This window comes from Anopheles merus, chromosome 2R, assembly GCF_017562075.2.
Source record: "Anopheles merus strain MAF chromosome 2R, AmerM5.1, whole genome shotgun sequence".
NCBI classification, from domain to species: Eukaryota; Metazoa; Arthropoda; class Insecta; order Diptera; family Culicidae; genus Anopheles; species Anopheles merus.
Genome location: NC_054082.1, coordinates 4,698,353 through 4,723,541, shown reverse-complemented (window position 1 = coordinate 4,723,541; position 25,189 = coordinate 4,698,353). Strand labels below are relative to the sequence as shown.

The 25,189-nt window shown below is 51.6% G+C and overlaps 1 protein-coding gene across 6 annotated transcripts; it reads left to right on the top strand.

Moving 5' to 3' along the window:
* Nucleotides 1-104: 104 nt before the first annotated feature.
* Nucleotides 105-25,189, top strand: LOC121590412 (mucin-19). Of its 6 annotated transcripts, none has more exons than XM_041910069.1 (5): nt 105-242; nt 11,060-15,193; nt 15,274-15,932; nt 16,036-18,291; nt 18,363-25,189. In XM_041910069.1, exons 2-5 carry the CDS (start codon nt 12,733-12,735, stop codon nt 21,681-21,683), a joined length of 8,697 nt encoding a protein of 2,898 aa, XP_041766003.1. In that variant the 5' UTR covers nt 105-242; nt 11,060-12,732; the 3' UTR covers nt 21,684-25,189. The 6 variants fall into 6 exon arrangements, with proteins under 6 accessions (XP_041766003.1, XP_041766005.1, XP_041766008.1 ...); XM_041910071.1 differs by lacking the exon at nt 105-242 and adding an exon at nt 377-460; XM_041910074.1 differs by lacking the exon at nt 105-242 and adding an exon at nt 501-710.

Below are 25,189 nucleotides of genomic sequence, written 5' to 3'. Positions count from 1 at the left end.
ATTTTGGATCGCAATCTCCGCCCGCTCGGCGCTCGATCCGTGCTCAATCCGAGCCGGGTATAAACGCAGGCTGACGTTCAGCTTCGTTAAATCCGCGGTGCATGCCGTGACGTTTTCGTTAAATCTCTCCCGAGCGAAGAAAAGCAAAACGAAGATAGTGAAAAAATGGATGTTAAACACAGAACCGTACCGAAGCAGGAGCAATACTAGTTAGATTAAGTGTGATTCAAAAGTGAGCAAAGGTAAATACGGCTTCGAGCAGAAAGTGTGGCCCTTTACTGAGCTAGTGTGGAGGATGTGGTTATCCGCGCCGTAACTCGTATGCCCGGTGCAGAAACGAAGTAAAACGGGGCAACAGCAGCAGCAGCAGCAGCAGGTTTTCCCTTCTGGGGCAGTGTGGTGTGTGCTGCTGCTCTGGTACATGTGTGTTGAGCAGTAGCGGGGAAAAGGGTGTACGGTGGTAGGTGGCGAAAAGGTGGAAAAAAGGGAACGGGCTCCTCGCGGCGCGGTACAAAGTGCGTGCTCGGTCCGCGCGCGCGTTTGTGTGTGTGTGGAATAGTTTTTTGCCGCCCTTTCCCCCCCGATCAACCCATCGAATGGGTCCCCCGTGCGTTGTTCTTTCGAGTGTTCCAAGGGTGGCAACATTGTGTCTCGATTCCCTGCCGAAGAATAAGCGTACTCCACATGCCAGGCTGTCCCCGTGCGTGTGTGTATGTGTGTGTGTGTGTGTGTGTGTGAGCTGGTGTGCTGTAAACCCCTTGGCCAGTCGGTGGTGGAAATTTTTCCCTGTCACATAACTATCGACGGCGGCGGTGGTGCCCTTTTCTTTCTTTCGCCGATGGTAGTGTGCACGGTGTAGTAGTGTAGTGCAGTGGTGGTGTGCACATGACCGCACAAGGTTCGTTCTAGCGAGAGCGGAGTGAAAAGAAAAGCCAGTCGGTGAGAACCCGTTTCCCGCACGATGATATCATCCAGTGACGACGGCGAAACAATCTCCAACCCCGCCAGCCAGCCAGTCTGTAAAAACGTGTAGCTCCTAGGTCATAGGCCGACTTCCGTTCGCGACCCCGGATATACCAGAGGGGGAGGGGGAGAAAAGGGTCAGAAAACGTGTGTGTGCCTGTTGTCTCCGTATGGGCGAGCAGAAAAGGGCGAAGAAGAAGCGCCCAGCGGTGAAGAGAAAGACACAGTCGTTTGTTGCGCCCCTGCCTGCTTTGATGGCACATTTCGCACACACACACACACGACCCGAGGCCAGCGCATGTACGCGACACCATTGAGCCCGCCGTACACGCACACGCACTGCTACGCACGTAACATCGCAACACCCGCTGGATGGAGGTGGCGTGATCGGGCCCAAACGGAGAGGAGAGAATGGCTGGCCGTGTGGACAAGCCCCATCTACACACGCGTGTGTAGCTGCGTATACGCACGCAGCGAGCGTCGCGAATTTCGGAGTTTTACACCCCGCAGGGAAAGTGGAAACAGGCGCTTTTGAGCGGCAGTTGCTTATTGTGCTGATGTGTAGTTCAAACTAGATATTCCATTTTCAAAACAGTGACCTTTTTCTTCAATCGTTTCGCAAGTGGTTTGCAAATTTGAAGGAAGGGAAGGGAAGCATAAAAAAACTACTACAAAGGCAGAGGGGGCTGCTACTCCGTACGTTCGACGACAAAGGCGACATTCACCCCCCCTATTAGGGTGGGGTGGTGTGGGCGGGTGTGTCCGTGTGCCCTTTTTGTTCGTAAGTGTGTATTCAAACCTGTTTTGCAGCAGCAGCAGCTGATTGGCACACGGGGCTGGAATTTCCCGAAACACGCTGGCGGCTAAACTTTCTAAATATCGAGCCCGCGTTGTCTGACCGTTTGGGTCTAAACGATTACGAGTGGCGGTGGCGGTGGCGAGAGTTGCTGCTAATTCGCCGTTTGGAAGGCCAGATTAAGCATGGTGTGCTCCAGCTAATGATAATGTCTGGCCAGTCTGGTCTGCCACTAACAAGCATTGCTTCTAGAAGTCTCGCTAGTGTCTGTACTGTGTGTGTGTGTTAGTGAGTTTTATCCCTTTTATCTCACTTGCTGCAGAAACTGATGTGATTAGAAGATAAATGACGCTTTTTTATCTTTGTTTGTAAATTGCAACATGAAGCGAACTATTGTTCGAAAGCAAGGAACGAGCCACACGCTTACACCCAAGAATAATAATCCATATCTGCGCCACCTCACATGTGCATACTTCTCTGTACGTGCAATATGCATCCGTCAGTGATTGGAAGCAGTTGGCGTTTGGAGTGTCAATCGAAGTCGGCTGATTACGGGTTGCGTGTTTGTTTGCCTTCCCCAAAGAAAAGGAGACTGCCACCGCTTCTTTCTCTCCCTCTCGCTCTCCTGGAACGCGAGCGCTGCTTCTTGCTGATTCTTTTTTTACACAAGCGATTAGAATGGAATGTGGGAGGGAAGATGCAAGAGAAGCAAACATTTTCCCATACAGCACGGCCGAGCATTGGACGGCTTTGTGCAATTCCCTGCAATCTTTATCATTCTCTCACTCTCTTGTTTTGGTGCGCCCTCTCACTCTCACTCTCTCATAATCCCTCTTCTTGCTCATAATATTTGCGTTAAAAACAAAAACACACCTTATTTATTGCCTCTCACACCAGCGGCACACACAAAAAAGAAGGGGCATTCTCTTTCCCTCGAACGAGACAACTACACCCACACACACACACACACACCCAACCAGCCACCACAACTGGTGCATGTGCATCATGTGCAAAAGAGAGTCTGATGCACTTCCGCGGAAACTACACACAAACGCGCGATTGCACTCTCTGTACACTCTCCCCTCTCTCCCGCTATCTCTCTTGTTTTTTGTTGTTGTGTTGCAAAAATTGAGAAAGAGATATGGGGAGGGTTGTCGGGTCGGCCATACCATGCACCGCAGCGCTGTGTGCAGCTGCAGTTTCAGTGCATCTCTCGCGCAGGGTGCACGGTGTATCGCGACATCATCATTCTTCGGCGTGCCTGTTCTGCTTTTGTTTTCCATTTGCGCAATCTCTTCTCGCGTCTTTTGTTATTGTGATCGACTCGTGCGTGTATGTGTGCAGCTCGATCAAAAACCAGAGGAGGGTAGGTGTGGTGGGGTTAGCGGCGGCAGAGGCCATCATCTGCCGGGCCAATCGCCAATCCGAAACGGTCATTTTGTCTGGCGTAATTTAAAATCTGGCGTCCTGGGGGAGGGGAGGTTCAACCAACCAATGCACTAATGCCAATCAGTTCCAAAGTCCAGCAAGGAGCACACCAGGAGCACCGATCACACACATAACCTTTCACCGCCATCTTTCACCCTCCGCTGCCCCGTTGGTTACAACGGGAGACGAGCATCGACCGTCATCGACTCAACCGACGGTGAGACGTCTCTCTCTCCCTCTCTTTCTCTCGTCTCTTCGCGACGACAAAGTGTACGAGAGTTGGTTCTAAATCGAAGATCGCGGGGTTGGGTTCGATCTAGTGCGTTCAGAAGGTGGCCGAAAGATCATATTGCCACTTAAGGTCGACCGACACTCAAGGTAGAGTGGCAGGGTTCGCTGCTTACCCCCATTGAAAGTGTGTGTGTGTTTCCGATTCTTGTGTCAGTTTGCCTCCCAAACGCCCACGATAATGGGCCTGGCCTGTAACAATCTGGCCGGCTCTCGGGGTCTCTCCCTGAAGGTCTGTGGGGTTTCGTCAGTACACTCATACGCAAAACAGCCCCGTAGCGCACAGCAGTCCGCGCGACCATACCATAGAGCTTACTGTGTTTGTTGGGTGGTTGGCTTTTGCTGGCTGGCGAATGTGAAACAAAGTGTGATATAATCGGTTGCAATTGCAGTTCGCGTGTTCGCGCGCTCGCCCGTCCGCCCGGTTCTTCGGTCGTTTTGTTCGTGCACGGTCGAACCCCCAGCCGCCGGGGTGGGGGAGAGCTAGTGGTAGTGCGTTCGTCGTTCTCTTTTCTGCACGGCATACGGATGCAGCGGCAGAGCTGCAGCTGCATTTAATCACACATGTGCACACACACACACAGGCAGAAGAAAAAATAAGGTACAGTGCAGTACGGTCAGCTTCTCGAGCGCGCACTGGTCCGGTGTGCGCAGGAGTGGGAAGGCAGCGAGTGAGTAGAGAAGAAAGGAAATCGCGTTGGTGTGGCAACAACTACTACCACCACCACCACCACCGCCACCCCTATCAGCACGTGTGTTTGTGCGGTGGCAGGGCAAGGGCTACTGTGATGAATTTATGATTAGATGGGAGATGAGTGTGTGGCACCCGCGAGACGGGGGAGCTGTGTGTGATACCGCGACAAGATGACAGGAGTGAACTGTGAATCGATGAGTGGTGAGCAGTGAAAAAAGACAGCTGTGCCGTGTCGATGTTTTTTACCGCACAACATTGGTCCATCCCCTAGATATTCGTCCTACAAGTACGTTCTAGCCAGTAAGTCTGGCGTCCTTTGCAAAAGAAGAATTTCACATCCGAATCACAACACACACACACCACGCCGTGTCAAAAAGTCATCATCGGCTAATCACTCCTGACTGACACCAGCAGTGAGTGGCGCGAGAGGAAAATTACCAGCAGCAACCTACCTACACACAGGCAGAATCGAGGAATGCTGCGCTGCCACTGTAATGTCCCGGTAGTGAGCGCACGTGCACGAACGCAGGGGTTAGAGTGGCGGTTCGGTCGTTCGTTCGTTCGTTCGTGAGTACGCGGCCTAATGACCACAGTTCGGGGCACACAGAGATAGAGAACAACGCAAGCGGACACACGCGTGTCGATGACGATCTGGTTCTGCTGTTGTGTGTGTGTGGCGTTTTTGTGCGTGTAGGACGAAGCACACACACACACACCTACATACACTCTTCTAACTAACCTGTCGATTTAATTGACCGACAAAAAGAAGAGGGTGGCCGATGAGTGAGTGACACGCGCGCGACGCTTCCATCATTTCAGCACGATTGCACACAGTTAATCGATTAATCGGAGGGGGTGGTGGGGGTGGGTGGACACTGATCGTGGCTGTTTAACGGTTGCGGTTGACACTTGCTCCCGGGGAAGTAGGACAATCGTGACGTGCGTTCGCTTTCGTACAACTTCTTTCCTAAAACGGTTCTAAAGCTCGGATTACTAAATTACGCCTAAATTTTGCACATCGATTACTTTCAGATCTCGACTACCTGCACCTAGATTTGCGAGTAATGTAAAGCCTTTGTAATGATCATCTTCTTCTTTCTTTTTTTTTTTGGCACTGCAATGCTATCGCATCGTGATGAGCGTTTTACAAAGATAATGGCAAACACTTGATGCAAACTCGATAAAAACGACCAAGTGTATCGTAAATCGATTAAGATAATGAGGCTACAGAGAGGAAGCGAAGACGGAACGCATAGAAACAACAAGCTGCTTGATCCTTTTCACATTGTTAGCGACCTTGAGAGCAACGGGGTGGCATGAACCCTCTTGAGCGGGTCAAAGGGTTTTAAAGGACTCAAGCGCAATGTTTTGTTGACACCATCCCTTGTTTTGTTGTACCACAAACACAAGAACCATAAATCTTCCGGTCCCAGTGTGGCCCAAAAGGTTCGTGGCCTGTTTTGGTGTAAGGGTCCGTTTCCCGTCCTTCGGGTTTGGTGCAGGTAACGCTGAGATAAAGAGTTTTCTTTAGCTAGGTTATTGTTTACTTATCTTCGATGAGGCTTTCACTCGATTAGTGCTGAGTTTCTTTTCCTTTTTTGTGAAGATTGACTGATCAAATTGATTGCAATTGCAGCATAACTTCAATGGTGTTATCTACGCTGTCTTTTTAGACGAGACAGGTTTAAAGTCTAAACTTTTTAGTTTATTTTTATTTGACTGAGTATAGACGCTTTCAACAAGTTTGCGGTTCCGTACAGCGCTACTTCGTAAATTGACCATATGATGTTCCTAGACGATATTTGTGACGTGAGGGGCTTCTTTTTGAAGTAGAATATTGATAGTAGAATCGATTTGTGCTGTACAAGCGAACAAATAGCAATAAAGAAAAGTAAAAGCTACATTCACATTCCATCACATTCACTCCAAATAGTCCAGGTGTAGTTAATCCGTAGTAATTGACGTTCATTCGAGACTTTAATGAATTGAAGCTGAAAGCAACAATATAATTCAAAATTCATTAGGATGTTGTTAATGCCATGTCATGCGGTTAAATGACCAGAGAGAATGAGAGAGAGTGAGAAAGAGAGAAAGTGAAAAGCAACACGGCGCTCGTGAGATGAAGGAAAAGATGAAGAGCGTGAGGAAATGCATAACATCACAGCAACCCGCGAGGGAAAGGCCTGTGCGTGTGTGCGTGTGGCTAGAGAGAAAGAGAAAAGGATAACATTCCTGCCATCGGAATGAAAAGGAGCGCCGTACAAAACAAAAACAAAAAGCCCTTCCCCTCAAACTATCGGTGTCCTTGGGCCCAATGCCCTGCGTCATCCTTGCTTCATTCAACAAAAACGCCTGCTCAGTACGGTTTACGCTCCGTAGTACGCGGCCTGGACTACGCGTATTACATCCTACGTGTCATGTTCTACGCACAGCCTGCCTCAATTCCAGTAGGAAAGAAAGAGAGAAAGAGTGAGTGAGTGAGAGAGCCCGTGTGTGTGTGCGTATTTGCGCGCGCGTGTGTTTATGTTATTGTTGTTTGCGCACGCAAGGTGCTTGCCCTCTGTTGGTGGTGGCGTACTGTTTCGCGTTGGTCCCGCAGCCAGTACGCGAGCAGCAGCTTCATGGTGTGTTCTTGGTTTTGTTTGCATATCGAACCATTTTCGGGGAGGCCAAAATGGTGCATTATGGGTTTTTTCGCGTTTTTTTATTTTCATTTTTACGTCGTTTGGTTCTTTGGTGCAGCACGTGGCACGAGCAAATGTTGCATTTCGCATATGGCGGGTGGTGTGCGCACTGGCGTCAATAAAATGCATTTAAACGGAGGGTAGAAGAATGTGCTGACGATGAAATTCCTTTCAAAAAGACGCAGTTAGTGGTAGAAACACGTTTGATTTGAGGAAAGAAAAGACAAAATGCGTAGCAGTGAATTCGCTTCACTGTTTAAACTCATTGTGCCATTTGCAATATCTTCAGCTGTATCTTTTAGCAATGTTCCAAATAGAGACTTTTGTAAAGCCACAACCCAGGAAACATTGCACAACATTTGTACACGATTGTATTGAAAATGGGCTGTGAGCCCCCTGAGTATCATGTGCTATGAGATTGATGTTCGGAATAATTGATTGCAACAAACGAACGAACGACATCACATTTTCTTACACGCGCTTTAAAATGTCAAAATGCTAAATAAGTTGGAAATTTAATCCACCCAAACTCGTGCCGGTGGTAAGGTAATGGATCCGGAACCAAAGTAAAAAGGGCAGCAAAAGTTAACCGCAAACACCGATTGGTCAAAACCTTGAAACCAATGCCAGATCGGAATCATTCTGCTGTGCATGAGTGTAGTTCAAGTACAAAATGCTTTTTATTTTTTATTTTCCCTCTTTATCCATCATAGTTGAATTACATGCAAAAATGCAACCCTAAACCAGCCTTGGAGACCCCACGTCAGGGACGACGGGGTAGACGAAGCAAAAAATTATCAACCATCAACTATCGAAAATGTGTCCCGCACAGAAACAAAGCCGAACGCCGAACTTTGTACGGCAAGCTAAAGTCCCTTCCCTGAAGGTTGGCTGTGATCGATGACCTGTCTGGGTGTGTGTGTGTGTGCATTGCCGCCTTGTAGTGTTTGGCAGGAGAAGGAAACCTTCCGGTTATGAAACGTTGGGCATAATCTACCGGCAACAAGAAAGAGCTATAAAGCTGCACAACGAAAGGACGTGGCTGCAATTAGTGGCATGCAACAAAGATACACACAAAGTGTATGTGTTTGGGTGTTGTGGAGCTGCATTAGTGGTAGGTGAATTAACCGTATAAAGGAGGTTGACACTTGGTGCCGATTTTTATGTCCATGATGCGATTGTAAATCACATATCGTGATTATTTGGGACGGTTTTTCCCGCCCCAGACATGCAATTGCCTTACCTCCTCGGCCTTGCTTGTTGCATATTTTCTTACTTGCTGTGTTCTAATTTTGTCGTCCTTCATTACGTCGTTTTTGTTACTTTCAAGTGGGCCGCCAGAGTGTGTGGAACACCCTTTTGGACGGTGGCGTTACGTACGCTTGACCATCACAAACTGCTCATTATTGGATCGATAACGATAGTGGCGAACGTGTACCTACCCCTCCGGTTGAACGGGGGAAGTAGGTGGGGTGGAGGGTGCTTGCGAGACACAGTTAGTAAGCGGTTTTTAAGCCACTGGTCACGGCACACGAAACTTCCCCATAACGTGACAACACAACACGCCACCACACACGGGCTGAGGAAAGACCACTGGCCACTGGAGGAGGTTGGCCGGAGGTGGTTGTACCTCGTCGGTTGATGGTGAGTGAGACACTTTATCATTGTGATTACTGTTTGCTATTTGCGGGCAATATACTGTGTGTGCACACACACACACACGCAAATACACAGCCCACACAGAGTAGGGTAGGTGGGTTTCTTCGCTCCTGTCACGAGTGAGCTTATTATGATGGAGAATGACGGGAAGATAATTTAGTTTAAATAGTTCATGATGTAATGGTGTGTGCCCGTTTCGTGCCTTTGTAAGATGCTAGACTTCCGTCTGTAAGGGAGACTTTCAAAACGGAAGATGCTTGCATTCATTTGCTTTAATTTAGCGGCTGCATTCTTTTATTCCTTGTTGTAACAACTGCACGTACAACTGAACGTTGTTTGTTTGTTTATTTAATTGCCGTATAGCCCATCAACGGAATGCGCAGCAGCTGCTCTAAGCAGCATTTGAAGCATTTGTGTTTGCATTTGTGTTGGCTAAACTGCTCAGGACAGCAATTTTACGACAGTCGTAGAACAGAACGATCGTTTTATTTGATATTCGTCGAAATACGGCTACGAATGCGATCACAATTAAGCGTCGCAACTGGTTGTAGCACTCACGGTGCTGTGGTTAAGCGTCCGGTCTTTGATGTCGTAGGGCATGAGTTCGAATCTGACCTACTTTACAACGGTGAGTTTTGTTGTTGGAGGATTTACTTATGGAATGTTTGAAAAACACTTTTTCAATAAGGAATTGCTTACAAATAATGCTCTAATAAAAACAATGATTACATCTTCTGGATGAGATGATACTCTCTGAGCCTCCACGTTGCAATTACATCATCATTCGTTCTTGCGCTTGTAAAAGACACAACCAATCTGCACTTACTTCCTTTAAGGCGCGATCGATCCATCGCTTGACTCACGCGCAGCGGTGAGATCACTCTTCTTGAACTGAAGAAAATTTTGATGCATTTTGTGTGTTCCGTGTGTGTGTGCTATGTGTGCCTTGAAAACCAAGACCCTACCCCCCAGGAGAGTCCCTTAAATTCTGCCAAGTTTGCGTCCCGAACCATGGGCTGCGATGCAAAATTATTCTTAGAATGACGTAATCCACTGGCCGCGACCGCTCTTGACATTGCCCAGACCCCGATAAGTGTGTACCACCACTACCGTACACTCTCTCTCTCTCTCCCTTTCGCTCTCTATTTGACGCTTCTGTGGTTGAGCCCTCATAAAACAACGAACGAACGCGCGATCCCTTCCCACCCAACCAAGCCAACTCTCCCCGGACACACGTTGTAAAGCGCATTCAAACCGGGCCCCATACAGCTGTGCGATGAGCTCATGGTGGGAGATGGTGTAAGCGATGTGTAAAACAAGAACATAGAAAACAGAACCGCGATGATGATGCGAAGAAGAGTCAAAGTCGGTGTCGGCAGCAGTGATTGTTAGAAGAAAGAGTCCCGCGACAGCCCTCTGTGTGCATTTCTCGCAGTGACCGACTGTCACACTCATTCAAAGTAGAGGATTGGGGCGATTGTGGGTGATCGCAGTAGCAGTTGCTGCAGTAGCAGCCCCAGCAACGCCGCTCTACCCTCGCAGCTGTTACGACTACGTCTCTCTGTGTCATCATCATCATCATCATCGTTGTCGTCTTCTCTTGACCTAGGAAACTGTGAGCGGCACGCAGTCGCATATGTGCGGCGAACGAATCAGGCGGAGAAACAGGTTTAAAGCTTCCACGCCGTAACTTGGCCTTCCCACTTCATTCAAATCGCTCGAATCGCACTGCCACCGGCGACGAAGAAGAATAAAAAGAAGCAGCAGCAGCATCGCGCTCACTGGTGCGTGCGGTTCCTCTCGCGCACACCAGCCGCACGCAATCATATGTTTGCGCGCGCTCGCTGGGATGCTGCAACCTGTTTCTTGTGGCGTTGTACTTTTTTTCTTCTTCTCTCGTTTGTGCAGCTGTTGCTATTGATTTTGCGAACGAAGGTCTATGTTTGGCAGTGCCTGTAGTAAAGCGAAGGAGGAGTGCTGCATCACACAATCAGCTGGCTGAACTTGGTGGCGATGGTACACAACAACGTCTTGCGTCTTCCGTACGGTTTCGTACTACTATCGCGATCGAGAACGGATGGGGAAGCGTATGAAGCAAAACGATTTGTGTGCCGCATGTGTGTGTGTGTGGGGGGGGGGGGGGGGACACTGGAAGCGGCATATTGTTGATGAGATTTGTTGATTGGATGAGGGCTTTATTTAACGACGCTTACATACACGAGCGCTACCGCGCGCAAAACGATGATCTAGCGCGACTCTAGCGCGACTGTTCGTGCGGCACCACTTAACACGTACGGGGAAAACGGAACCGGACGGAACCGGATCGTTTGTTGTTGCATTAGATCAGCCGAAGCTGCAGCTTTTCGCAGCTTTTTTGCGATAAAGAGCGTACACGCTGGGAAAGAAGTGTTGTATTTCATGTCACAGATGATCTTTGCTGTTTTGTTATCGCTCTTAAAGACCGTTTAATAAATTGCGTGTCGGTTTTGTTTTGTGTTGTTTTTTGCACTCTGTTTTATGCTTATTGTTTTTGTTGTATCTTTGTAGGAAAAGGCTAGTGGATGCAAGCCAATACACGAAGGAGGTGCATGCAAGAGGAATAAACACAAAACACGGAACAATAGCAGCAGCAGTAAAACAGTAGAAGAATATCAACTATAAACCAAAAGTGTGCGTGCGTGCATGTGTGGTTGTTGTGTGAAGTACAACACGTGAAAGACAAAAGCAGCACGCACAGAGAGGAGCAAAGTGTGTCATATACAAAAGAGGAAGAGAAGAGACCCTTAGGGCGAAAATGGCGAAGGAGTGATAGAATCAAGATTGGGGCAAACCGAGAACAGAAGCCGCACCGGAACAAAGGATTGTCCAATGTAAAGGATTCGCGCGCGCACACACACAACCCTTACCCTACCGAACGACGAACGTCCAGTGTGTGTGTGTGTGTGTGTGACGGTTATGCTGATATCTGGACAGGCGAGCGACCGCGGGTACATATCGGCGCGAAGAGCGAGGACCGGCGGCAGGGTTGTTCCCCCTCCCCACCCGGCTCGGCGTAGGTCCGCGACGTGGGACAAACCCGAACCGCCGCGTGCGTACGTGCAGTTTACTACGGCACACTAAGAGTAAAGGAACGACGGGAAACAGCAGCGAACAAGAAGAAGAACAAGCGGCAAAGCGAGAGTACTTGAACAAATCAGCAAACGCGAACAAATTACTTATAGGCGGCCGTGTATCGTCGGCGTCGGTGTGTCTGTTAAGTGAGCAGTAGTAGCAGCAGCAACAGCAACAGTGCGAGAGCGTACCCTCAGCGTAACCTAATAGTGTTGGCGGTCTCTTTTAAAATTACGTGCAGCCAGAGATCCGCCAGACCAGCAAAAAGGGGAAAGCGAGAAGCAGCAACACCGGCGACAACGAGGGCAACAGCGTGTCAATCCCCAAACGAGATCTACATGCGCGTCTCTCTGTACTTAGGGAATAATATTCCGCCAGCTAAGGGAGCAACAGCAGCAGCAGAACAACGTTTTCTTGGCGTGGCGAACAACAGTAAAGACTTACACGATTGCGGACAGTGTTACAATTAGTAGGAGAAGGAGCACTTAAAAAAACAATACTAATAATAAGGCAGGCCAAGTACAACGTCCTCTCCGCTGTCGTTTTTACAGGTGTGTGTGTGTTGTGTGACGGGTAAAGTGAGGACCGGTGTTAGGCCTCCAACCTCCTCCCCCAGTGAATTTGTGTCTACACGGCTTGACCGAGCAGGGGCGCAAAAAAAGTGGAACACAGAACAGATGATTGTCGGTTTAAAATTAGCCATTTCTGGTTACTAAAATTAAACCTCAAAGAGCTGTCGGCAGTGCTGTACTGAGCGGTTACCTCGAGAGGTAGATCGAGAGTGAGAGGAGGCAGAAAGATAGAAGAGGAGTTGGCAAAAACAAAGCACAGCACAGCAAACTCTTGCTCTGCTCTGCGTTTGTTGCGAAAAACAGAGGAAGCAAACACGTACGCAAAACGATCAAATTTGGAATACTGGGAGAACTGGCAGAATAAAAAGTGAAACAATTTGAACCGGTAAGTGATAGTAGACAAAGCAGCAAGAAGGTAAACAGGGAGCAAACTCGAATGATACTCGGTTGTTTTGTGGAGAAAAAAAAACATAGCTCCCTCCAAACAAACGGAAACCTGAAACCCGAAGCCGGCAGTGTGGCAAAGCTGTTGGGAAAATGAATATAGATCCATCGGAACAGGCACAAGAACAGGAAGAGCAGCAAACGACGACGGTGGCAGCGACGGAATCGGTGACGGTCGAAGCAGAAACATCAGCAACAACACCACCACCAGCAGCAGCATTAGCATTACTAATATCCCCATCGTCACCCTCGTCAGCGTCGACCGTTTCGTCCACTGCTTCATCGATTTCGAAAAACAGCAGCACCGACGAGGTCGATGAAACTACGGCGGAAGCAGAGCAGCACCCAGAAGAAGCAGTGTGTAGTACCGAGACGGCAACGGCATCGACGGCGGCACCACACCGAGGGGAGGACGAAGAACAACCGCAGCTAAAAACGGCACAGCAGCTTGAACTCGAACAGCGAGCCGATGAAGATGATGTCCACCACAATAACAGTCCCGTTCGACAGCAGCAGCACGGTGAGCGGTCGCCAACGGAACTGGCGGGCGCTGGGCCGAACGCAACGATGACACTAGAAGCGACCGATACGCTAGCTCAAAACGTGACCACCGACTTAAGGACACCCGATACGGATGCGCCAGCTACAGTGCCAGTGCCGGAGGGCGGGAGGACGGAGGACGAGTGCGACAGCGCGAAGGAGGATGGTGCGGCGAGCGAAGCGCTGTCGACGCAAGAACTAACCGCGGAAGCCTTATCACCGAAAACACCACCATCGTTGTCAGCGAGCTCGTCGAGCTCCTCCTCATCCACATCGTCGACGCCGTCCGTGAGCGAGGAGCGGCGCCTGCCGGCCGTGCCGGAAGAGGATACGATTGCAGCGGACGAGGAGTATCTTAGTAGGGGCGAGGTCGAGGAGACGCTAACGGTATCGAACAATAATCCTGCGCTGCTAGAGGTTGAGCTCACGGCGCCGGTGGTCGTTGACGATGCTGGCAGTAGCGGCTGCATCAATGACCACTACAACAACAATAACAACAACAACAACAACAACAACGACATCAGCAAAGGCAGTGATAGTGACTTTCAAATTGTGGGTGTCATCAGCAGCAGCAGCACCACGCACACGCAAGACAGCGAACGGACTGAGGATGGTGGTGACAGCGAGACGGCAACGTTCTTATCGTCCCCAGCCAGTCGCACCGACTTGGAGGAAGGCGTCCAAACGTCTGCTGCGGCACCCGCCACCAAAATAGCCCTAGGACAAGGCGAACAGCGGCGGTGCTGTGTTGCTTCTGGCGAAGGTGGCGACGAATGTACTGCTGCCACCTGCCAGCGGGCCGGTTGCGATTGCGAGCATTTGGGAAGCCGTGTTGTTGTGTCGCAACAACCACCATCGCCGCCGCCACTGCTCGGTAAAGCTGCCGCGAGTAGTGTTGACGAGGATGAGAAGGGGGAGAAGGAGGAGGTGGCGAATGAAACGAATGACGACAATAACTGCGAGTTGTCCGTAGCACCGATAGAGATAGTACAAACCGAACCGTTACCGAGCAACGCCAGCTGTACAGTGCAGCGACAGGGCGACTTAATTACCACTGCCGATGTGGTGGCCGTGGCGGAGGTGGATCAGCAGAACGGCGATGAACGGCAGCAGCAGGAGGAGGTGAATGAAGGTGATGAGGTTACGGCGGCGCAATCTGAGGAGAACGAAACGTGTGCCAGCAGCAGCGATGCGACCAACACAACCGTGGGCGCATCGCCATCTAGCTCGTCATCCTGTTGTTCGTCTACTACCACTACTAGTGCACCCTCCCCATCGCCACCGTCGTCGTCCTCGGTTTCCTCGTCGTCTTCGTCCGAACCATCGCCAGAAGTGGTGTTGGCCGGATCCCAACAAGAACCTTCTGGCAAGGGAGATGATGGTGACGATGATGGTGGTGATGCGAGTCAGCTCGTCGGAGACAATCGACCGTTAGGTGATGGCTCACCGGAAGGACACTCCCTTGAGGATGGTGAAGGATTTCCCGCTATTACGCATCATCGAACGCCACCCGCCCTTCGTACGGTCGATGCAGATGCTGCCGTGGTTCCGCAGTCGTGCGCCGAGGACGACGAGTGCCGCAGCATTGGTAGCGGGCGACACAGACAGGTCACGACGACGGGCACGCGGTTACTAACGCTTGCCGAGGAACTGTCGCAGGCAGGCGCAGCAGCAGAGCCTTCGTCACTGTACGCGACCGTCGCAGCACCGTCTTTAGCAGCAAGCGCACCGTCACCGTCCACAGTCGTAGATGTCCTACCAAAGAGTGCTGCCGGCACAGCAGCAGCGGTGGTCAGTGGTAGCAGCAGTAGTAGAAGCACGTCGCCCGTTCTGCACAGCAGCCTGAAGAAACCGAGCAAAAGGATGGTGGTCGCAACTGGCGCCGGAACAGTGGCAGCAGCAGCGGCAGCGGCGGTAGAGACGGCAAAGGGCGAAAACACGAGGCGAGTTTCCTTTCCGAAGGATGCGCAGCTTATCACTGGTTATCTGGAGCCCGTCAACCCTTGGTCCTGCAGTATGTATCTGTGTATGTACACCGTATTGCAAGCGATAAAGCATACAAGCTCTTTTTTCTTTATTTTTCCCTTTCCGCAGTATCGATTTGCGAAACAACGGAGCTGCTGGAACTGTACCGTAGTTCCTGCAAGCGACACAATGCGGTGCCGCTCCAAAGCGTGCTGGAGCACCTGCAATCGCTCGATGCCACGAAGGATCGCGTCCCGCTGCTCTCGCTGAGGGATCAGCATCTCACCTACGGCGGCTGCGAAGCGCTGGAGGAAATCTTCAAGCACGTGCAGTACCGGTGCATCGACCTGTCGCACAGTGGGCTGAACGATGTGACGGCCAGCGTGATGTTTGACATCATCGAGTACTACGAGGCGGCGACCGAGCTGGACATATCGGACAATCTGCAGATGTCGAGCAAAAGCTGGACGGCGTGCATCAACATGCTCAAGAAGAGCCAGGCGCTGAACGTGCTGATAACGCGCGGTCCCACGATATCCGACTACCAGGCGAACAATCTCGCCAAGGCGCTGAACGCGTCCGCCATACACACGCTCAAGCTGGAGCACTGTGTGCTGAGCCAGCAGCCGATCGCATCGCTCTGCAACGTGCTGAAGCGCAACGAAGTATTACGGGAGCTCTGGCTAGCGCACAACCAGCTGAACTGCGAAGATGCGCAACAGATTGCGAATTTGCTGCGGTCGAACTTTTACATTCAGCTGATCGACATCTCCAACAACAGGATCGGGGTAGGCGACTTTTTTCCACAATGCCAACACACATTCAATATGACATCGTTGCTAATGGAGTTTGTTCTCCCTCTTTCTCTCTCTTTGTATCTCTTTTTTCCAGGACAAAGGCGTTGAGCACATTGTGAATGCGATTGTCGAGCAGGCGGTGTACTTTAAGGACGTGCAGGACAAGAAGCGTAAGAGTGATCTCAACTTTTCCGATCTATCCAGCAGCCTGAACAACATTAACAACAGTGCGAAAAACTACTTCCCCCATCAACGGCTACGATCGTCCGATTCCGAGTCGATGCCGGCGGGCGCGGAAGCCGATGAGAACAAATCGCCATCGCCCCTAACTCTTACCCCACCAGTAACGCCACCGTCGACTCCCGCTCTTCCAACCACGTGCGAAACGGACACGGAGGAGACGAAGCAGGTGGCACAACCACAGGCCAGCAGCGACAAGCAGCTGGAGCCTACGAATGGTGACGCCACCTTCGCGGTAGCAGCGCCCACAGTGTATACGATGCAGCAGCAGCAGCAGTCTAACAATGACGAAACGAACCCACCACTACTACCGCCATCATCACCATCAGCATCATCAGCATCATCATCACCGCTCACCCTGCCAACGCTCGGTGCTGTTGCTCCGTCGAACGTGGAGCTAGTGGAAATGAGTACAAAACATAGCGTAAGTCTACAAACAACTAGTGATAGGGAGAAGCTCGACACGGTGGCAGTGCGCCCCGACATGATGACGGCCGAGGAAGAAGCACTGATGAATTCCTCTAGCGGCGGAGCAACGGCCACGGTGGAAGCGGTGGCGTTGGTGACAGCACAGGAGACAGGAGAGCAAGCGCTGAGCGATGGTGATGGCGAGAGCAGGACGATGAGCACCTCAGCGGAAACAGTACAAACCGACCGCAGCGAGTCGACGGTGGTTGTGCGAGAAGCTAGCACCGGTGGGGCGGAGGAAGAGTTGACGGGGACGGACTTGGACAAGCATTCGGAGAGTCCGGTGCCGCAGGCACCCAAGAAGCCCCGGCTGGCGAAGCAGGACAGCGTGCTGACGGAGTTTGAGGCATCGATCACGACCGCCATGGAAACGGGCGAGGACGGTGAGGGGCTAACCGAGCAAAAGCCGAAGAACAAACTGAGTGGCGGCGAAGGTGTCACGATACCTTCGGTCATCGAGGAGCAGCCCAGCTCGGCGAGCGTGATGGAAGAGGACGTGCCAGAGCTGTGCTCCGACTACGATGACGATGGTAGCAATTTGCGAATTTCGCAGGAGAATCTGTTCGTTGAGCTTGGCATACCGGCACTGAGCGAGCAGGAGGAGCGCCTGGAAGCGGATAGTGGTGCGCCCGATTCGCCGGGCGATGTCTTTCCCCCGCTCGTCACCGTACCATCGAAGAAGGATGAGCTGCAGCTGCTGATTGAAAAGTCGAAACAGTCGGCGACAGGCGAAGCCGTGGCCGATCGGCTGGAGCAACCGGCTGTGCCAGCCGCACCGCAGAAGACGCTGGCCGGAGACAGGGAGCGAAAAAGTGCCATTAGCAGTGATGAGCGGCCGGTAACAGCAGCAGCAGCAATGCCGGCAGCTACTACCAAGAAGAATCGGACGCAATCGAGCAGCAGCGACAGCTACGTGCCGTCGGCGGAGCGGGCCATACAGATGGTGAACGTTGAAATCAAAGACAGTGTGCCGCTGTCCCGCTCGCTCGACTCGGTCGGCGGTGAGTCGGAGTCCGACTTTGAGAGCAGCAGCCCGTTCCGCACGACCGCGCCCGGCCCCTTTCCGAACGAGCGATCGTTCAGCTCCGAGAGCCTGAACAGCGAAACGTCCATCGATTCGAACGACTCGAAATCCAGCCTTAAAATACACGAGTCGAAGTTTGCCGCCAAAAACGGTACGCTGGAGCGACAGCAATCGAACCGGGTCTTGAACCGGGACGCGGCCGGTGCGGAACAGGCGGCCGCCAGTCCGGGCGGGCTGCAGGTGCTAGTGCTGTGGAACAATGAGATGACGCGCAGCTCGGCCCGTCACTTCCAGCGGCTGCTGGAGAAAACCAGCACGCTCGACACGCTGAACGTGGGCAGCAATCAGCTGTGCAATAGCTTTGTGGCCGGCATCAGTGGCAGCTTGAAGGCGAACACGACGCTCACCAACCTGGGCCTGCAGGGTGCCCATCTGTCGGACAAGGGCGTAAAGACGATGGCGGAAATCATCGAGTTCGGCGGCAACTCATCGTTGCAGCGGATCGATCTGCGGCACAACAACATCCAGAAGGCGGGCTTGGAAGCGTTGAACGAAGCGATGAAGTCGAACAAATCGGTCACCCGCATCGACCTGGACGATACGCCGCGACGAATCAAGGTAAGGTGCGGGCGAAGAAAGCTCGGGACGCTTTATTAATCGTTAATTCCCCTTCTCTCCATCTGCGGCAGGACACATCGCTGGACGGCGTCGGGTCGGAGTACAGCCGGCTGGTGAACAACATCCGGGCACAGTGCGAACGGAACAAAAACCCGCCGGAGCCGAGTGAACCCATCAGCACGACGGTGCGGCGGGCGCGGGCCAACTATCTGAGCTCGCGCAAGATTTCCCTCACCTGTCCATCGATCAAAACGTCGCCGAGTGCGATCGCGGACAAGCAGCATCTGCTCGATCCGAACGGTGGGTGCAAAAAGTCAACCGGTGGCCGTTTACGCTCACCATTGCCCAGTCCCATTCCTTCACCCGTTGCCTCGCCAGTGCCGAGCCCGTCCCGCAATCGATTCCACGTGTCGCGAGTGAGCGATTCTGGCGGCGGTGGTGCTGGCGGGACGGCTTCATCGCCATCACCCTCGTCGACCGGTAGCTCGCCGACGCTCTTCTTCCCCTCGAACTCGCGGTTTCGCGTGGTGACGGTGGCCGAGCCGGATGCGGCAAAGAGTGCCAATGGCAATCCGTACCGCAGCAGCAGCACGATTAGTCTGCCCATGAGCAAATCGTCAGCCTCATCCTTTGCCATGGGCGGTACGAGCTGTGCCGGTACGATGGCCTCTTCGGCGGGCACGATCAATCGGCGCCCGGTGTGCAGCTCTGCCCCGACGCTCTCGTCCTTTCCTCCGTCGCCACTGTCGCCGCTGGCTGCGGGCGGGCCGGTAGGGGGACGCGTCGGTGTCGCTAGCCAAACACCGTCGCCACTGTTGCCTCCCTCATACAGCACGGGGTATCACAGCACGGGGTTCCAGACTACGACCATGCTACCGTCACCACTGCTTACGGCGGGATCGTCCCCTACCATGTCTGGTGGGCTGGTGCCGATCGTCGCAAACACCGCCACGATGCCAATGGGAATACCACAGACACTACTACAGCAGCAGCAGCAGCAGCAGCACCAACAACCACAGTCTCACTATCAGTCACAATTCGTTCCCATGACGCCGCAACAGCAGCCGCAGCCAAACTATCACTTTATCACCACGTTTGGCCCTGGGAACAGTACATCGATTCCGCTGCAGCCAATGATTACCCAAATACAAAAGTACCCTAATCTCACCGAACCACTCGTAACGCTGCCACCGCAGCACCCGATCCAACAACAACCATTACAATTACAGCACCCACAACAACAACAGCAGATTCTACCACAGACACCGTCATCCTACACGGGCAAGGGACGTCAGCATTCATGCGAATCACCCCATCAGCATCAGCACAGCAGCAGCAACACCAGCAGTACCACGCTGCACGATTCCGTGCTCTCCTCCACCAGCATCGAAAGTCCGGACCTCGAGGTAAAACGGTTCATGTCCGGCGGAGCGCTGCGGGACGACAGCTGCTGCTCGTCGATCAGCAGCAACAGCATCGAGTCGATCGATAATGCGCACTTCAACCTCAACACCTCCATCAGCTCGACGGACGAAAGCTTTGATTTGATCGTAAACTCTCCACCGCCGGTCACTACCTCCGCAATTGCGAGCAGCATCTTCGTACAGTTGCCGGCAGGTGGTGCAGTAAGCTGTTCGTCCGAAGTGAGCCCGAACGTTAGCTCCATTTCGCGCATCCCGGAAGAAGAGAGTACGCTGATTGCTAGGCAGTCGGTGTCCTGCGGTGGTGAGCCGCCGAAGGCAACGCTCGATGCGCCCGCGAGCTTTTCTTCGTCCAGCATGGTGCACGTGCCGCTGGCCAGCTCGCAAGAGTCGCTGTACGATGTGCATGATCTATCGGGCTCCTCAAACTCTTCATCTGCTGCTGTTACAAATCTAGCGCCAACGGTGAAACCACAGCCGCCACCACCGGCAGTGACCACCCTTCCGCCTGTGCTGACCACTTTCTCAGGTGGCAGTGTTCTTCCTACGCCAAATACTACCGGTGCGGCACCCGGGGCGGCAACCCTGTCGGCGGGTGGCAATAATTCCAACGAAAGCACACTGACGTCAGTGCAAAACCTGGAGCGCGAACCAACAGTTACCAAGCCGGCAAGCCACAGCGAGAAGCCACCGCGCGTCCGTAAGACCTCGTGGATACTGGGTGGCAGCGGAAGCAGCCACAAGCACACCGATTCGAGCTCGAGCGGCGGCAGCACGCCGACACCCGGCGGTGGCGGTAGCGGCTACCCGCCCGCCATCGAGAAGCTGCTCAGCATCTTTCATCCGAGCAATCTGTTTTCCTCCAGCAAAGCCTCGTCCGCGTCGTCGGCCAGCCCGCCACCGAGCGCGGCACAGGACGGTTCGCAGCCGCCGTCGCGCAAGGAAAGCCCGATGGGCGGGCTGTTCTACTGGGCGCATCACGGGGTGGGAAGTGGGAACAGCAGCAACACGAGCGCCAACACCAGTCCCACCAGTGCCGGCAAAAAGGAGGCCGATCGGGCGGCGGCGCTAAAGGTGAACGTTTCGCCCGAAACTACCCTCACGCCGCAACAGCTGCAGCCGCTGCAAAACCAGGCCCAGGTGATGGCACAACTACAATCCAGCTCCAGTCATCCGCAGCACCAGCAGCAGCACAGTGCCGAGCGTATGCCACGGCAGCTAAAGGTGGAGATGAAGGAAAACATTTCACCGGAAAACACCATCACCAACAAGCTGCTACTGTCCTCGAATGCACCCGCTGGGGTGGATGTGTCGACCGTTTTGATAGCGCCCAGCTCGCCAGCGCCAGTGGCAGCTGCTCCGATCGTGAACGTGGCACCGGCGACGACGGCCTATGCGAAGGTTATCTTCCAGCTCGGCGGCGATTACGACGAGTCGGAGGACGATATCGATACGCTGACCAGCAGGTACGGCAACCATCCGGGCTTGGGTGGTGGCGGTGGCCAGAGCGGGCCGAGCAGCTTGCTCGGCGGCAGCACCACGAGCAACAGCAGCGGCATCAGCATCGGCAGTGGCACGAGCGCCGGCGAAATGATGAGCGGAAGTGGCGGAATGTTGGCTGTGTCACCTTCGCCCAGCACTACCAGCGGACAGTCGGCCACGTCGGACACGGTCGTGGTGCTAAGCCATCTCGGGCAGCTGGCACGTGATTCGCTCAGCATGTTCAAGAATCCCAGTCTTACCTCGCAGGACTCGATTTCGATCCGCTCGATGGACTCGCTGACGGAGATCGGAGGCGACACCAAGACAGCGGCGGGACGGAAAGATGCATCACCGGTGATGGCAGCGGCCGCAACTGCCGTGGTACCACCACAACCACCCACATCGACCGCATCGTCATCATCAACTCCATTGGCATCCGCATCGGCGGCGGCCCCGTTGGTGGCCGACATACAGTTTGAAACACGCTAGGGCACAGGGCAAGGAGCGAAGGGTGATGGTGGCCGTACTTATCTGAACACAAACTGTCCAACACTCGTTCATCCGTTGGGTGTGTGCGTGTGTGTGTGTGTGTGTGTGTGTGTGCTTACAATATCTATTAGGGTTTCGTTCCGTTCTGTTCTGGGCGTGTGCTAACGTGTTCGTTTTGTTGTACTTACAAATGCTAACACGGGGAAACACAGTGCCCTCCTACAGTGCATACAGTGCCTCGTCTTATTTGCGGTCAGTTGCGGCAATCAGTTATGATGTATTGCCCCCTTTGGTGTCCATTGCTAACGAATTACGTTTTCGAGAGAGAAAAAGATCAGATGATAGTAAGATCATATTGATAGAACTGTTTTCAGTTAACAAACAACGCAATATGGCCTGTTTTACTTTAAATCGCAAAGAGGTTTTTTCTCGATCGAGTCTTACCTCTTTCCCCTCCCCCCCCCTGCCCATCAAACATTACCATCCTTTCAGTCTACTAGAAAAGAAACATAATGTGCCTTCTTGAATAATTGAAACAATTTAAACTTGGAAGCTGGAAATTGAACGAAAACCGCGATCACCTCCGCGTACTCAAGCAAGCAAAAACTAGCGCACCGATGATGAAACGATGCAAGTTGGCCGATCGTCTACGAAACGAGCACCTGGAAGCAAAGCTACTAATGAACTCGAGGAAAACATACATCCCCGTTGCGATGTAGAGAAGAAAGATTGCATTATTGGATGAACCACCAACTTTGATATACTATACTTGACTGAATAGGTTATATTATATTAAAAAAAGGAATACACAAAACAAAAGCGAGAAAGAGAGAGAATGAGAGTAGAAACACTGTGTAAATCCCAAAACGGATATACCGCAATGATGGCGACTGATAGGGGAAAGCGTGCGCGAAGCAAAGAAGTCGAGAAAAGTGGACATACAGTTTACTATCATAAACCCCCCTCCCCGCCTCACCCCCTCCCTTGACATTATTCGGGGCATTCAAAGTGAGGATGAAACCACAACACACAAAACAGACAGGCCCCAGAAGGACTATAGGGCAGGCCCAGGACCGATCATCGCTTTAGTTTTTGTTGAATGGGCTGAACGAAGGAGGAGTGTGTGTGTGTGTGCCATTTTTGGTACAGAGTTTTATTTTACTTTCCCATTCCCGGTCTTGGCGTGGAATGGATTGTACCATTTTGCACCACCACAAACCAAGCAGCAACAGTGAAAAGACAAAGACATATGATTTTTCTGTGCAATCGAACAGCGTGCGAACAAAAAAAAAAGTGAAGCGCGCTACTATTAGCGATCATTTGAAAAGATCGCAATTGTGATCGCTTCGTATCGGGAAACAGTCAGCTCGATCACTCGTTGCCGCACAGTCAATGAAGGTGAGATTGATGAATGAAGCAGCAGCATCGAAGCCCCCCCCTCCCCCTCGCCCCACCTCTGTCCGAGGATGTCTTTTTTTAGTTTAACTAACAAGCATTGAAATTGAGTTTCGGTCGCTTGTGCTTGTGGTTTTTCGTTGGCATCAATCAGCGGTCTAGCGGCTTGGCTTTTGGCCAACGAGCTGCCGCCGGCACTGTCGCTCAGGAACGGTGCAAAAAAGTGCATGTACGAAGAGTGCATATAGCCATTACATTCTTTCGGCGGAGGGAGTCTCCGCTTCCGCACGGATGGCAAGTTGGCACCGTTCAAGTGACAAACCAATTAATCAATGACCGTGGGCGGCACCAGCATCAAACATCAAACCCATTTCCGCCGACAACTGACAGCTGAGGGCTCTGGCGTGGCACTGGGGTAGGAAACTGTGAACCCCATGAACAAATGAAACTTTTGAAACAAACGTTGAAGAACAGGAACAGAAACAAATGAAACGTTTGAAACAAAAAGGCACGATAACTCGTACACCTACACACACACACACACGCAGGCACGCACGAATGGGCAAACTGGTAAACTGGAAGGATAAGATTTATATTGCGTGCATTAGAAAGAGGGGCAATCGAAACGGTCGAAAACGGCGCCGGGGCCACGTGGTCGAAACGAAGTACTATAATTTTGCAAACGTTTAATTTCTTAAAAATATTTCCCTCCCAAAAAAAAAGCAAGAAGAAAAACGTGCGTAAAACAGCGTCGGGCTGAAACACGATGGACCGGATTTTACGTACACGTACTTATTGTTTTGCTTAGGATATGTTTTTGGCATACGTTTTACTTACACGGCATCATCAATCGCGCATTATAAATTTAGGCAAACGTTTACTTAAAAAAAGATAACACTGAAGGAAAAACAAACCACAGCCCCCCTGGAACCCACAGTTAGTGGATGGAAAAAGATTAGCTATATGCACACAAATTGCAAAAAGAAACAGAGAGAGAGAGAGCGAGAGAAAATGAAGTAGGAATGATCGATCGCAATCGAAATCGTAAAGCGCGTGAATCGAGCAATGTCTCCCCACATACACACGCAACACGTAAACGTAAAGAAAAGAGATCGAACATAAAAATCCCCTTTTCTTATCATACTATCATCGAAATCACCATTCATGGCCCCCCCACTCACCCACACGCATATTGTAGAATCGATTCCATGATCATCTCTGCCTGCCGGTCTGCGGATCATTACCTGGTACACTGCTGTGTCATACGACCGAAAGCAGCTCCTATTGCGCTGTCGAAAGCAGATCCATCTTCAGGGCCGATAACCGATTTGACAGCTTTTGCAATATCCTTTCACGCACCACGCGTACTGTATGCACAGTGCTGCCTGTTGATCGATTGATCTTACCGCTAATCCGGTCTTCTAAGCGCGTCTATTTGCTAATTCGAGGGGGTCCGTGCGCGCGCGCCCGTGCGCTTACTGCAACCTAGTTTCCTTCTTCTGTGATATACAAGAAAAGCACACTTGTGATAAGGTGAAATTTATTCGTACATAATTTTTGTTGCTATATACGTTTTGTTTGTTTTAATTTTGTTTTGTTTTTTTTTTTGCTTCCTTTCATTTTCCTATATCTTTCTGTTGTGTTAGTTGTTGCTGCCTTTACGCTTCCCTTGAGCTTTCTTTTGTTCATTTCCTTGTTATTGTTTAGTGTATTTTTGTCAACTTACCTGATAAACTTAAAAAAGGTACGAAATGCGTGATAGAGAGAGAGAGTGGGCGGGAGAAACATTCAAACAAAGTCGACGACAAGAAGGTGTGAATGTGAAAAGTGGAAAACATTAAAATATTGATTGAATGGTGTAAAAGTACACACACACACACGCGCGCGCGGGCGTACGAACATCTCACAAAAGCAAGACGCAAAGCAAGACAATTGATCAACAGGGCAGGGTCGGCAAGTACAAGCCCTACAAAAGTGGCAAACAAACATTTACGCGACATCACGCCCCCACCACACCCCCATACCCCGAAAAACCACCCAAAATCACTCGTTTATGTTACTACGAATTTAGTTGTAGAGAACACAGAGAGAGAGAGAGAGAGAGCAACAAA